Source organism: Canis lupus, chromosome 30 (assembly GCF_003254725.2).
Source record: "Canis lupus dingo isolate Sandy chromosome 30, ASM325472v2, whole genome shotgun sequence".
In the NCBI taxonomy this organism is placed as follows: Eukaryota; Metazoa; Chordata; class Mammalia; order Carnivora; family Canidae; genus Canis; species Canis lupus.
In genome coordinates this window covers 27,536,037-27,552,222 of record NC_064272.1, presented here as the reverse complement: position 1 = coordinate 27,552,222, position 16,186 = coordinate 27,536,037, and the positions used below count along the sequence as shown (strand labels likewise).

Sequence of the window (16,186 nt, the reverse complement as noted above, 5' to 3'; positions counted from 1 at the left end):
CAATAACCAGTGAATAACTACAATTCTTTGAAGACACAGATTACTTTCACAGTCTTCTTGCTATCTGGACCTTAAATTATGTTTAGGAACAGAGCCTTAGGAAGATAGATCAGTGATATGCGATGTAGTGAAATGCTTTGTAATGGTGCTTATTGTTGATTAGCATTCATGTAGGTTGTGTATAGACAGCACTAGACCACCTGGCAAACTTACAAGGTAAAAACGTGGTATGACATAGGTTTTTAATCTGTTACACAGAATCTGAAAAGGGGTCTATGCACAACTGTATTCAGCCAAGCAGAAATGTAGTTTGAATACTGCCCTGGCCAAAAAAAAAACACATCTGTGTTAGAATCCAGCCAGTAGGCAGCTCACGTGTAACTCCTGAATATCCCACATACCTCCCTTGAGGATGCAAGGAGAGCTGAGGCCCTGGGGAGATGTCCACATGTGCACTCTCTCCTTGCTTCCAATCCATTCGCCAACTTGCTGCACTTGCCTTCAACAAGAAGAGTGACTCTGTTTTCCTCAAAACCAATGGATGCTTCTTCCTAAGTCTCTCAGACGACCTTCTGGGTAGCAACCATTTCTCTGACTCTAGAGATATCTCTTTCCCAGTTTCCTCGCTCTTCTCCAAGGTTCTATATGTTTTCACTTCTTTCAAAGATTTCTAATGCTGCTTAGATTTCTTCTTAAATATTTGGGTTCTGCAGGGTTACATCTGACAACCTTCTTCTTACTCTATTATTCCCCCAGGCAAACTTATCTACTCTTCCACAGTTTCAATTATTATCATTGTATTAACATTAAAAATCGTTGTCTCCAGCCCAGCTTTCTCTATTGAGTTCCAGAGCCAAATTCCTAGCTGCCTAATGGGCACCTGGACTTGGGAGATCCTACAGATGCTTCAAACTGAATACATTTACAGGTGAACCTAGCATCCCTAGACTCTAGCCCATGCCACACCTGCCCATGGCCTGATGTTTCCATCATGGTAATAAACACACATCTTCATTTGGCCCAGGCCAAACACTTAGAGCTGTCCACGTTGCTTTCCCTACTCCCATTCTGGCCAGTTCCTGACCAGTCTCTAACAGCTTTTAAGTCTCTCTTTAATCCATCCCTTCATTCCTGCTACAGGTCACGCTCATCTCTCACATGGATGAAGGCAGCAGCCTTCACACTGGTCTCACTGCCTTCAACTTTGTTTCCCTCTGATTTACCTGCATACAAGAGGAAGGGCAACCTATTTAAAAGACAATCTAAACCATGTCCATGGATGAAAACTCTTCTATGTTTTCACATGCTCGTAGATTAAGTTTTCAATGATTTAAGTTGGTTTATCTGATCTAGCTGCCCTTTCCAGGCTTAATGTCTTGCCTTTTACATGAATCCTCTTCAGATCACTTTGTCAGCCTTCTTTTACCTTTGGAACTTACCACTGTTCCACTTTCCCAACCACCCATTCAGTACCTGCCAAAACTAAATAGGACTATTTCTAGGCTGCTTTTCACACACAGACTAGACAGTCTGTCATCCTGGATGTTATCAGTATGAGATGATGCAACCTGTAAAGCAGCCTTCCTTCTGCTAAAGAGTCATTTCATCAGCTACACCAAATCTGGCAAGATTCCAAAATGTGTAGAAATTTTTGAAACTCGTACCTCTCATGTGCCCTCTGTTCTGTAGGAATTTATAAATACTTTTCCTTCTCCTTGAATGCTAAACGAACACTAAGCAGTTCTTTAAACCCTGATCAGATGGCCAGTTTACTCTTTACACTTTCCCTTACTCTCCTATTAGGATAAAATTCTTATTACTGCAGGTATTATACTCTAAAGAACCCTTTTTGTGCTCCTATTGTCCCTATTCTGAAAGTAATAAATATACACAGAGGGATAAGATTTTAAAAAAAAAAAAAAGAAGAAGAAGAAGAAAGCACAGGGTTGGGGAGCAGATACAGGGCTGCTTTTCCCCCTAAAAGCATACCTTCATTTGTACACTGTTGCCCAGAAGCTGAGCAAAACTTCCTGCAGTCTCATGGGGATAGGAGGATTAAAAGCCACCCTTCTAAGCCCATGGAAGAGAACAGCCCTGGTAAACATCACAGATGTTCTTATGGGATACACAAAGGGCTATGCCCTGTAAAACCAAATGGAAATAGCACAATTTCCAACCAGCACAGTCCCTACTCATATTATGTTGATCTGCCTAGGTGTTCACTACATGCCAGAAACAAAGAATGATCCTCCACAGGGAAAGAAACACAATCCAGAGCTTCAAACTATCTCTTTAGTTTAAAATACCACCGTCTAGCATTAAATTAAAAAATATCAGAAACACCAGGAGGAAGACCAGCAGCTGAAAACTAAGAGGAGAGAAATGACAAACCAGGAATTCAGGCCCACAGGTGATCCCAATATCAGAATTACTGAACCAGGACTTTCAATAACTCATGGTAACTATGTTGAAGAAATTAGATGGCAAGATAGAAAATTTCAGCAGAAAAAAGGAGGATTTAAGAAAACTATCAAATGGCTATTCTCAAACTGAAAAATAGGACATTTTAAATTAGAACCTCAGAAAAGGGGCACCTGGGTGGTTCAGTGGTTGAGCATCTGCTTTCAGCTCAGGTCATGATCCTGGGTCCTGGGTCCTGGGGTCCTGGGATGGAGTCCTGCATTGGGTTCCCCTGTGGGGAGCCTGCTTCTCCCTCTACCTATGTGTTTGCCTCTCTCTCTGGGTCTCTCATGAATAAATAAATGAAATCTTAAAAAAAAAAAAAAAGAAGAGGTTAAAAGCAGAATAGACATGGCTAAAGAGGCTAAAGAGAGGAACAGTGAGCTTCAGACTGATCAAATGAGAATATGGAGGATAAAGCATGGGGAAGAAAAAAATCACAGCAAGTACAAGATTAAGAGACACACAAAACAGTGGAAATGCCCAACATATATGGTAACTGGAATCTACAGAGAAGAGAAAAAAACTGGAGTGGAAACACTATTTGATAATACAGAGCATGAGAGTTTTCTAAAACTGACCTAAGACAACTAATCCCATTTTCAAGCAGTACTACAAACCAAAGCAGGATAAACACCCAATAAAACTTCTAAATGCACAGTGCTTTAAAACAGACTGAAAAATTTAAAAAGTTAGCAGAGGGGAAAAATAAAACCATATTACCATCACAAAAGGAGACTGACACCTGACTTCACAACAGAAATAAATGAAGCCAGAAGACGATGGAATAACATCATCAAAGTTCTGGCAGAAAAGAACTACCACCTTAAATTTTATAAGTGAAATTCTCTACCAAAGATAAAGGCTAACCAAAGGCAGTTTTAGACAAACAAAAATGGACAGACTTTGTTACTGTTAAAGTCACAATGAAGGAAGTGAGGGGACTTCTTCAGGCAGAAAGGAAATAATCCTTGCTGGGGGCACATGGTAAGAGAGTAAGCTTAATTAAAGAACACTGAAAACGGTAAATGTGGAGGCAAATCTAAAGGGATACTGACTGTATGAAATAATATGGAGACTGTATGGAGACGATTAAAACATCTGTATAATTATAGTACACAACAGTGACAACACAGAATGAGCTGGAAGAAAGGTAAAGGGAGTTCAAGTGTCCCAAGACTCTTACACTGTCCAGGAAGTATACACATACTAACTTATATTAGACTTTTAAAAATCATAGAATAGTCAATGAATATAAAACTAACAAGCTAATCAAGGAGAGAGAAACAGAACCTAACAGATACATATGAATTTGAAGAAAGGCAAGAAAGGAGCCCAGGATAGATAAGTCATTCAGAAAACAAAGGGTAAAAGGATAGATTCAAACTCCAATGCATCAGTAATTACATTACAGGTAAATGGAACAAATATTCAAATTGAAAAGAGACTGAAGAGCCTCAGTGGCTCAGTCAGTTAAGCATCTGCCTTCAGCTGCAGTCATGATCCTGGATCCTGGGACTGAGCCCCATGTTGGGCTCCCTCCTCAGCGGGAAGTCTGCTTCTCCCTCTTCCTCTGCCACCCACACCCCCCACTCCTGTATATGCCCTCTCTCTTTCAGATAAATAAGATCTTTAAAAAAAATTTTTTAAAGAGATTGTTGTATCAACAACCTCTCCCTCTGCAAAAGAACAACTACATGATGCCCACAAGATACAAGTTAAATAAAAGCATATAGAAAAACTGAAAATGATAAAATGAGATACATCATGTACATTACAATGAAAACAAATGTGCAAACTATATGCATAAAACTATAAAATATTATAAGAAAAATCTAAGTACGTGGAGGGACATGCCATATTTGCAGATAAGAAACCTCAAGAATGTGAAAATGCCACTTACTCCCAAATTGATTCAGTGTAAATCCAGTTAAAAAAAAAAGAAAAACAGGAGAGTAGAGACTAACAGGCTGATTGTAGAATTTATGTGGAAACACAAAGGGCTAAGAATAGTTAGCACTACTTGAGAAATAACAAAGTCAGAGGACTTACATAGCCAGATATTAATAGTGAAAAATTGCAGTAATTAGGAAAATGTGCTACTAAGGGAGGGACAAGCAATTAAGTTACTGGAAAAGCAGCAAAAGATTAAAAACCAATTTTCATGTAGATTTCACTTAGCAACAAAGTGGCATTGAAGACCACTGGGAAAGTGAAGATTTCTTCAGTGAGTGGCGCTGGGTCAAAGAGATATCCAAGGGAAAAAGCAGTAAGGACCCTCTTTGCTCATATACAAAACCCAACTGCAGATGAATTGCAGTTCTAAGTATAAGAAGTAAAACAACAAAGCTTCTAGACTGTAATAGAAGAGATTACCTTAATGATTTTGGAGAGGCAATTTTTTTTTTAAAAAAGACAAAGTTAGTAACCACAAAGGAAAAGCATTATAAATTGAACTATATTAAAATTCTAAAAAATTTGTTCATCAAGAAAAACCTTTGAGAGTGAAAGGTAAGCCCCAAGATAAAAAAAATACACATAAGTGAAGAATTCCTATAACTAAGACAAAGGTAACTCAAGGTGGTTGTTTTTTAAAAGAAAAAAAAAGCAAAAGGCAGGAACAGACACTTCACAAAATGTCCAAATGGCCAATTAACATGTGAAAAACTCCTCAATTGCATTGCTCATCAGGACAATACAAATTAGAGCCAAAATACGATACTACTACACACTCAGCAGAACGGCTAACAACATTGGCTGACAACAAAAAGTGAAGACAAGAATGTGAATAATTGTAATGTTGGGCAGTCCCGGGTGGCTCAGCGGTTTAGCGCCTCCTTCAGCCCAGGGTTTGATCCTGGAGACCCGGGATCGAGTCCCACGTCGGGCTCCCTGCATGGAGCCTGCTTCTCCCTCTGCCTGTGTCTCTGCCTCTCTCTCTTTCTCTCTGTGTGTCTCTCATGGATAAATAAAAATAAAATTCTTTAAAAAAAAAAAGCCTGTAATGTTCACGCATGGCTGGCAGGACTTGGGTGGACATTAGCATAGTCTGGGACCCAACAATTCCATTCTAGGTATCTATTTAGAAAATGCTTATCTATGTTCACTAAATAGCATGTACTAGAACAACTCATAGCTTTATCCATCGATGGTATAAAGAGTCACCAACAGGTATATATACATAATGAAATATTACAGTAAGCAACACAAAGGAAAGAATTGTTTCCTACATCACATGCATCGCACATCAGAATGCCAGAGAAAGCAGTGAAAACACACAGACACACCTTACACAATTCCATTCATAGTTAAAAATAGGCAAGTCAACTTGTGCTGTTACAAGTCATGGGTGTTTACCTCTGGGGGACAGGAGGAAATATAATGACTGGCAGGGAGCACAGAGCATATCTGGGTGCTGAAAATGTTCCACTGCTTGATCTTGGTGGTGTTTTTTTTGTGTGCATTCAAAGTATGATAACTCATGAAGGTATACATTTAGGACTTTAACAGCTCTCTTCTAGATGCTTACTTCAGTAACAACATATATTTTAAGAAGTCAAGCAGTACTACTGTATAACAAAAGCAACAATCTAGAACCACTCCTTCCCATCCCATTCCCCTCCTAGAGCCACTCAGCTCTTTAAGCTTTCTTCTGACACATTTCCTGTTTCCGAGTAATGGGCCTGTAATGAAACTTCTCAATGATTCCATTTTAGGTAGCTAGAGTCTTCCTATTATACCTACCTTCCTACTAGGAAGACATTTCCCTACATAACCTGGTGTTTTTCCTAGAGTTGATAATTATACGATCTGTATCTTTTATAGCCTCATGATTAGGGGTGTTTCCTGTCCATACGGATAGCTCATGTCTCCAATACTCAAACCCCTCAGGGTTTTGCAGCACAAACTAGATTGTTTTTTGTGGCTGTCTTATCACTGGCTCTATCAGCTACCACTCATGTTTCCTTCCATCTTCACAAATTTCACTGGCATCTTATTTGTTGCCATCTTTTTCTTTTTGACTTTTTTTTTTTAATTCCTTTAATTTAGTGAGATTTCAAGAGTTATACAGAGATAGTCCTAGAAGTCTATAATTACAGTCTCTTAGAGTCTAGAAGGGGTGACCCACAAATAATTTGGGGCATTCATATTTTATTTCTCTTTGTATGCTTAGCATCAAGCTCAATAATGAAGCACATGGAAAGTGCTTGAAAAAAATCTGTAAATTGCTGTTGAAAGACAAAGTCAGGTTCATGGTCAAACCAATGAACTTCAGCTGCTGACCCCCAACACCCACCCCAGCAGTCTATATCTGGCCACAGGGCAGCACAAAAGATGTGAGTCTCACCTGTGTAGTGCTCATTGCCTTGGGCAGCACAGGTCAGGAGCTGTGCCATGGAGGAGCCCACTGCCTTGGATGTACTTCCTAGGTCTTGAGCGCATTTTTCCAGCTAGAAGAGTTTTCAAGGGGGAAGACAGTTTAGAAGAATGGCAACATACACTGAAGTCTTAGCACACAAACAATGCACGTCAGACCGTGGCTCTTAGTTCTTTCCCACCTAAGAGTAAATAGTGTGACAGAGGGGAAAGAGCCCATCCTTCAGAATAAACAAATCTGGGTTCATGCCCCTGCCCTCTGGTTCTTGCTCCCAAATGCTAGCTGTCAGAGACTGGGCAGGTTACTGAACCTCTCCATGCCTCAGTTTCCTGAGGAGATCCTAATACTTCAGCTCAGAAAGTTCTGAGAATAAATGACAGTACTCAGCAAATGGTAGCTATTAGCATCATGTCTTTAGAAGCTAATTTAGAAAGTCTGCAACAAATCCTTAGTGAGAATTAATTATGCCTTGGCAGGAAGTGGGCAGACATCCAGCGGTACCGCCTTCCTGGCATGTGGGACCATTAACATTGTTCATTTCGATCTTTATACTTCGAGGAGTTCTAACCAGAAGGAAATGCAATAGAAAGAGAGGTTTGCCGTGGTAAATGAGATTATGAAAATGGGCAAAGTGCTTGCTTCCCATGAACAGCACGTCATCTTGCTTTGTAAACTGAATAAATAATTCAGAGAACAAAGTTACTGAAAGCCCAGGGATAAGGATAATTATTTGATTACTAGATGAGGGCAACATTTTGGAACAGAACCTCCAGGCATACCGTGAGAGGCAGAAAGGCATCAGAGAATGTGTTCATTTTTTAACTCTACAACATGCTTCCCAAGATAGGCAGTGCCTTCCAATAAGAAAGAACCTGTAGCCAACAGCATGTTCAAGCCAACAATCTGTTCTAACATAGCACATACATTCTTTTGGGGCAAACAATTTCCTTAGAAATTACACGGACTTTCTTGTATTCTAATGGACCAGCAGGGTTTCTGTGAAGGCGGAATTCATGTCCTGTCAGCCTGTCTTGGGGTCCCTGGAGTACAGGAGTTTGCCAAGGGACATGTGGACTGCATTACAAAGCTGTTGGCCCTGCAGCCAGTCCTGTCTTTATCATTACTGGGTGACCTTAGGTGACTTGGCTTCTCGGAACCTGAGTTTCATCTTTACAATTAGCAGTAGCTTGATTTCACAAATATTTTCTGAGGGCTTCCTATGAACACTTTTCCCATGGTAAATTAGGTGCTCCATAAGTCTCTTTATATCCTACAAGTTTGCAGTTCATCCAAAGGGCAGCAGTAGTCAAGAGTAGAAGCTCTCAATGTGAAGGATCAAGAGCATGGGTTGTGAAGTCCTGTTGGTTTGGCTTTAAACCCTGGCTCTACTATCAGCTGACAGATACTACCTCTTCACCTCTGTATTCTCAGCTGTAAAATGGGATTAACAAAACTCGCTCATCAAGGTACCATCAGGATAAATTACACTGATGTGCCTTGACAGCACTTATGAGATACTTACCAAGTGGTGGTATTTATTAGCAATGTTCAATAATGTGGAAAAGGTGGTACACACGAATGAGAAGAATTGATACAATTTTAGCCAAGAAAACCCTGGCATAGGCATCAAGAGGCACTATAAGATCAGATTAGAGCGAGCTTGTTACCACCATTCCACTGGCTATGATGGTTGTACTGTATTAAAATATCTTCCTTTTGTCCTTCCTAGTTGTCTTGCACTAAATGTTTTTTTGGAAACATGACTATTGAAAATATTATCTATGTCTACCTTTATAACCTCATTGCTATCTACTTAACAGATAAAATATCTGAGACACAGAGGAGATCCAAGACTTGTCTACAGCTAGTTGAGGATACAAGCTAGAGCTAGACGCTAGAACTCCTACTTTTAAAACTAGATCCTCCAGCCACACCAGACATTCTTTTCAGAAAATGGCTGTGGAATCAGAACTGGCCTCAAACACTAGGATGTGTCTTGTTTATGAAAAAGAGTGACAGACACTTGTTCACCCCAGCCAAGCTTCAGGAAAGCAAGACACGGAACCATTACTAGGGGCCCCTTCCAGGACATCTTTATCTCAACACAGTTCTTAAAAATGGGGCTATTCTAGGGCTTTGCCTTCAAAATGTGTGAGATTCAGGCATATCAACTTCAGCTTCTAAAAAATGCCTCACCATGATCTTAACACGAGGCAGAGTCCCACCCTGCAGTGGGCTCTAATATCTCTTACCGTTTCCCCCGGAAGTGGTTTCAGCTGACTCTCCACAGCAGCCATCTTGGCATCCTGCAGTTCATTCTTGAGTGTCTGCACGGTGCTCAGGGCAGAATCAATTTCCATAGGACCACAGGCTTCGTGGGCCTGTCAATAGAGTTGGGAATATGTGTACAGTCTGCCTGGGAAAAGTGTTCCTAGTACTTTGCAATGTACAAAATGTCTTTCTGGATGTCCCCAGTGATTCTCCAACCCTGGCAACAGGAAGCAAGTGGAGCGAGCATTTCCTGATAGAGCAAAACCAACCTCAGCCAGTCCTAACTTCTCTAAATAATCAATTATGTAGGTCTCATAAGTACATATACTTAACGTCTCCTTGAAGCTATTTTTATCCAAAATGCACTTGTTGCTCAGACTAAGAGGATCCTTCTTCACTGTGTGGGCACATAGAAGCTTGAGAAGCACATGGTGAATGGTTGAAGAAGGAATGAATGAACGAACCCAGGACTATGGGAACAAGTCTTTCTCAATCTTACTGATTTTCTACAAATTTCTAGACTATAAACCATTGTCTCCCCTAATACTGAAATTTACAAAAGATTTTCTTCCCTTAGCAATTGTTTTCAGAAAACGACTGCAATTCTCTTGATCATTTAAAATATTGACCTCAGGGATCCCTGGGTGGCTCAGCGGTTTGGCACCTGCCTTCGGCCCAAGGTGTGATCCTGGAGTCCTGGGATCAAGTCCCACATCGGGCTCCCTGCATGGAGCCTGCTTCTCCCTCTGCCTCTCTCTCTCTCTGTGTGTCTTTCATGAATAAATAAAATTAAAAAAAAATATTGGCCTCCAAATGCTTTGATCACATCCCCTGATATACATGTTAATAAATTATATGTGTATAATTATTGATCAGTATTGTCAAATATTGGTAAATCTTGATTTCTTCTTTTAGGTGGCAGTGACAACAGCAGCAGCAAATACTGACTCATTGATATGTGCCAATATTACACAGTGAAGAAACTGAGGCATAGAGTTAATTAACTTGCTGAGATCACAAAAAATTAGTCAATAGCAAGGCTAGAATTTGAATGCAGGTAGTTTGATTGCAGAGCCTCTACTCTTAACCCTTCTACCATATAAAACAACATATTTAAAAGCTCTCAGTATCTTCTTACACCCAGTGGACAGTCTAGCTTGAGTCCCACTGTGAGGCTCATTGCTTCAGAGCAACTGAAGGGTGCATGTCTCTAGGGCTCATTTGACAAAACTTGTAAAATGCAGATGTTCAGGCTCTATGACCAGGGACTCTTAGTTGCTCAGTGGGGAGACCCGGGAACCTGCATTCTGAATGCTTCCAGGTGATTCCAGTGCAGATGGTCCTTGGACCTCTTGTTGAGAAACACGGCTCAAGATTTTTTTTTTAATTGAATATAATCCTAAAGCTCTGGATATTGTTCTTTGGTGATATAGTACACTGTTCATATTAAGAATTCAAATCAGCTTCTAACCTTCTTCCCTTGCTCATGTATGAGGTCTCTTGTTTCAATAAAGGGATCACTACAATGAGGAGAAATGAATTCATGCCAGAACTCCATGCTAATAACATATCAAACAGTACAGTAATGAGGTCCGTTGGTAATTAATAAGTGCTAGAGGCAGAAACTCATTAATCCTGAATTCTGTTCTATTGAGGATCTTGTTAAGGTGAATGCTTCCATGTAGGATGGGAAAAGTTTTCAGGGTGAGAAAGATAATATAAATGATCCCTCCCCTGAATTAATCTGCTGCCTAAATAATTTATTAAATTCACAAAATAATACCTGGAAGATACAATCACTTATTTTGGCCTACAATTTACCTGGCATCAAGGAACCGATGACTATCTCCCCTAAGACTGAAAAACAGACCATTCCTTGTCCTGGGGTATTGAAGGGGAGCACGTAACCTAAAATAGTTTAACAAAAGTCATGTGTAACTGGAAGGTGATAAACTAAGTCTGGGAGATAGTGGCTTAAAATGGTAAAAGCTAATCTTATATATGGGAATCTTTTACTGATCAAGCAAATGGAACAGACAACTCTGCCCAGAAATAAGCCTGGCAGTGTTCAGGTCCTGGGTAATACCCATCCCAGGTCATACCCAGTAGTAAGGCTTCTAAAGCTCTGTTCCCAATGAGCTAAATGCTGTGATAAGGGTTCACTTGCCTTCTGCGAGGCAGTACGCAGCTCCGCCAAGCTGGTGGCAAGGTTCTTGGCACACTGGCTCAGCTGCATGGCTGCAGCCTGGTCACTCACAGTGGGCACTGCTGCTTTAGCAGAGGACACCATCTTGCTTCCAGGCTGTAAAGAGATGAGTGGAAAGTGAGATGGCTCCTAAGCAGCAGAAGTCAGAGAGTAGAGATGCAAACAGCAATGCTGCAAATCAGCCAGAACTTACTTTGCCCTGAAACAAGGAATATTAAAACCATCGAGACTACCCTTGAAAATCACTACCCCAGATCAGATACTCTAGGGCAGTATGTTCTAGAAATGTTAAGAAAAAAAAAAAAAAAAAAAAAAAGATGTGTGTCATTGAGAGGGGCAAAATTAGGATAGGGGCTTGAAATTCTCATTTAAAACAGATTTCAAATGGGCAGCCCAGGTGGCTCAGCGGTTTGGCGCCACCTTTGGCCCAGGGCATGATCCTAGAGCCTCGGGATCAAGTCCCACGTCAGGCTCCCTGCCTGGAGCCTGTTTCTCCCTCTGCCTGTATCTCTGCCTCTCTCTCTGTCTCTCATGAATAAATAAATAAAATCTTTAAAAAATAAAAAACAGATTTCAAAAAGTTTATTATTTTTTTTCAAAAAGTTTATTAAATACATTTCTTGTGTTTCTTAGAATAGCTCTTTAATGTGTCTCAGATATATCCAACAGACTACTTTAAAAAACATGGGCAGACAAAATAAAAGAAAATAACCTGTCACATCATATCTCACTACTCAGGATAATCTCACCATGCATGGATGTCTGTGGGCATTATTTCCAAAAATAAGATCATATTATTTATTCTATTTTTCAAACTCCCTGTCTCACATATTCTATATTTTTAATAGCTGTGTAGTATTCACACCTCTTAATATTGTATGCACCAATATTGTATGCACCTCTTAATATTTCTCAATCCTGTTTTGTTGGGCTATTCCCTTTTCAGTGCATTAAATAGTATGATAAACAGCTTTGTAGCTAAAATTCTCATTCATTATTTTCTTTATATAAAACTTTAAAAGTACAACGTCTGGACCAAAGAATATACATTTTTAGGAGTTTTAATATAGATGTTATAAAACTGCTCTTAGTAAAGTTGAAACAACTTAAGTGTCAGAAAATAAACATTAATGACACAAGTTAATATTTTTAATATTTAAATAATACATGAGAATTCATTTAAAAAAACCAGCCTGAAATGTGAGTAGATAACCTCACTGCATAAAAACTGAAACATGAAAAATATTTAACATTGTGACAATCAAGGAAATGCAACATCAAACAATAAGAACTTCACTGAGAAATTGCCAACAACCTATTTTTTAAATGCTTGATTCCCTAGCTTGGAAAAGATGTATTAGAAAATGTGCTCCATGCATTCCTGCATGTAAATTTAGATTCGTTCAGCCTTCCAGAAGAGCAATTTTGCAAGAAGAATGAAGCTTAAAACCTACCAGTTTTTTTGGCCAATTCCATTTCTACTTATTTCTAACTCTGCCTTATAATTATCTGATATGTCTGTGATAGCAAAATTAACAGGATGAAAGAAAAGGATAAGTAAGAGTAGGGACAGAGTGGACTCTGGAACATGTACATGTCTGCATGGCTCTGTCATAATACCCCCGAAGCCTGCCAGTGATGGGGACAACACAATAGCTCCAGGCCTTCTAACCACCTAAATGAAAAGAGGAACACCTGTCTAAGCCACAATTCTCAATGTCCTAAAGATAAAAATAAGCCACTCGCAATCCTATTTCTAGGAATTTATCCTAATAATTCAAAAGGCGTATGAATATTTGAGCACACATAAGGAGTTTTATCTTATCACAGGTTGTTTATGATGGTAAATAATCGAAAACAACTTGTATGTCTACTGGTGAGGGAATAGCCAGAGTACAGCTGTACCCATATGATAGATTATTCAAAATAATAAATGCTCATAATACAAAACATTAACATGAGAAACAGAGCCTACACACAACAAATCCCAATTTAGAAAAATCTATACATATACATGTATGTGTGCATGTAGTTATAATGTGAGGAAATAACATTAAAATGTTCATGTCCTACGTCTGCATGCTGGAGCTACAGCACTTGGAAAATTAGCCCAACAGATGTATCAGTGAGTCCTGTAACCATAGATTCAACTTGAAAAGGATGAGGAGGGGTATCACTCCATCACATGAACTGTTCAGGAGATACAAGTAGACAGGAAGTGCCAAGGGATTTGAATACAAGTAGTATGTAAAAAGGGAGTTTTCCACCACTTAATTGTCTCATTTTATTTTTCTTAAAATGAATCTACCCCTTAATTCACAAAGACTGGCAACACTTACTAATTATACAACTGCCACAAAAAAAGATCACACCTTTGGAGAAGATATACTTACCACTTCTTTTTTCCCCAGTCGGTGAATAATAGCATTAAACTCTCTGAAAACTGGCAAATGTAGAGCAATACCTAGTACCAGGCTGTTCAACAAAACTTGCAACATATTATACATTTTCCCTCACATAGGAGAAATAAAGATAAGACTCCCAAGAAAAAAAAAATTATTATGGGCTGTCTCCCAGGGCAATTTCCCAGCATATTAGCATTTTGCTTGCCAAGCTAAATTCACCTCTCCTGAACATGGAAATATAATGGGAAGGCCTTCAAAGATCTGCTTACTGCAAAGACTTTGCTGTGGCTATAGAACCAGGAATTCTGGGATCCCTGGGTGGCCCAGCGGTTTGGCGCCTGCCTTTGGCCCAAGGCGCGATCCTGGAGACCCGGGATCGAATCCCACGTCAGGCTTCCGGTGCAGGGAGCCTGCTTCTCCCTCTGCCTGTGTCTCTGCCTCTCTCTCTCTCTGTGTGACTATCATAAATAAATAAAAATTAAAAAAAAAAAAAAAAGAACCAGGAATTCTTCTCCTTGAGGATAAAGGGCACCCTCTACCCCATGGCAGTACTCTGGGCACAATCAAGGTGAATGCTTCTGTTACCTGGAGGAAGTTCTGGCTGGAGATGATGAGAGCCAGCTGGGCACTAAGGTCTTCTGCTTGGGCTTGGCTCCCTCTCACTCCCTGGACCAGCTGGGGGATGTGATCAGCCACCGCCTACAGGAAGCAGGAAAATTAAAACAGAGCACACCCAGCATGGTGAATTACCCAAACAGGGTAATGACCCCAGTGATGGATGTTTTTGGGCTGTGCTCTTCCACCTGGGCAATGCTTGTCCCAAACCTGAGATTTATCCACCACTTTCAAGCCAGTCGGTGAATCTTAAGACAATACCTCGGGGTAGCCATTGCCCACACATGCTCTACCCTCTGCTCCTGAAGGTCCCCACATTTTAAAGCACAGTACAAGTCTCTGTAAGAAGGTCTTACATGCATTTGCCCACTTGCAACTAATACCACCCTGGCTGATTACGGTTTAGAGCTTCAACACAAACCATTAAAGAACCTATACAATTTACCAGCAGATAAACTCAAGTCACACAGTCCAATGATGGAGAAAAAGAAAAATACTTAACTGCTAGCATCTGTCAGTGCTTCGAGTTCTCACTTTGCAGGTATGCGTTCTGTCCATCACCTTTCCTATCTCTATGGGTCTTCGTTCTCTGAGTAGCCCTCCTCATTTCTCAAACTCACAATTCGAATGCCCAGGGTAGAGGAGGGAGGAGCAGCATTTCTGAGGCGAGGCCACTTCGAGGGTCAGTCTCCCACAATGCCTTAGGAGACCAGCCTCCTACCTTCTCTGTGTTCTCCCCTCTGTGGCCACTCCACACCTAACTGACCAGGTTCTCAACGGTCACAGCGCTGTGGCCTCCACTGCTGATGAAGGTCCTAAGAGTATCCTAGCATGGTGACCTATTTTTTTTTGGAACCCATACCAGCAAGGGTTAAAAAAAATATTGCCATGAGATTTTCCTCAGGACTGGCTCCAGTAATGTGGTTCACTTTCCTCTCTCCACTGTAATCTGATAAATTGTAAAGCTCTCATTTCCTGACAGTGACACCCAGACACTGAGTATCTTCAGGCTCTGCAAAGAGGGGAGGTGGTGGGGGCACTTGGGTGGCTCAGTTGGTTAAGTGCCTGCCTTGGCTCAGGTCATGATTCCAGAGCCCTGGGACTGAGCCTTGCATCGGGCTTCCTGCTCAGCAGGAAGCCTGCTTCTCCCTTTCCCTCTGCCTGCGACTTTACCTGCTTGTGCTGTCAAATAAATAAATAAATAAAATCTTAAAAAAGGGGGGGTGGGTGGGTACTTCACCCTCTAGTATTATCCTGGACACAAGTAGCAAGTGCTCTCTGAGAAGGGTTTTCTGACCCATGCTGGCAGCAGACTTGAGGCGCCAATAACACACACCCTACAGGGGCCTGGCGCCCAGAAAAAACCCTGTCGTTCTGCAAACAGTGCTGAGAACAGAGCCTTACTGCATCGTTGAGACTTTCCTGAGCACACTCGCTGGGGAGGGGGAGGGGGGCTGGCTCAGAGAATCCAGAATCAGGACCTGGAGGGCTCTGGGTGGTGTTCCTCAGAAGTAAAGCCATCTCTGAGGTAGAAGAGGCAACACCACTCACATGGGAACCATATCACAGAGCAGATGTGAAAAAGGAGGGATTGCAGTCAACTCTCAGAACCTTGGCACAGATATAGCTCTCCGCTCAGTCCCCAGTGCTCACTGCAAAGATCTTTGGAAGACTCCAGACATATTGCCAACACGCGGGCAACGGTTATGCAATTATCTGTTGCGACTGGCACCATTCAGGGGTGTCCCGGGAGAGTGAACTCCCTGGAAGCAGCAACAACGATGTTCACTGTGCCCTTTGTAGCATGTTGGCTTCAACACGCTACCAAAGCCTGGCCCTTAGAAGAACAAA

At 40.9% G+C, this 16,186-nt stretch overlaps 1 protein-coding gene across 9 annotated transcripts in view; it reads right to left on the bottom strand.

Moving 5' to 3' along the window:
- Positions 1 to 16,186, bottom strand: part of TLN2 (talin 2) — a 426,878-nt gene that overhangs the window by 113,104 nt on the left and 297,588 nt on the right. For all 9 annotated transcript variants that reach the window (XM_025472602.3, XM_049104468.1, XM_049104470.1 and 6 more), the window contains 4 exons: positions 14,306 to 14,419; positions 11,277 to 11,411; positions 9,091 to 9,219; positions 6,809 to 6,911 (listed from right to left, as the gene is read on the bottom strand). In XM_025472602.3, coding sequence (XP_025328387.1) covers positions 6,809 to 6,911; positions 9,091 to 9,219; positions 11,277 to 11,411; positions 14,306 to 14,419 — 481 coding nt within the window. The remainder of the gene's footprint in view (positions 1 to 6,808; positions 6,912 to 9,090; positions 9,220 to 11,276; positions 11,412 to 14,305; positions 14,420 to 16,186) is intronic.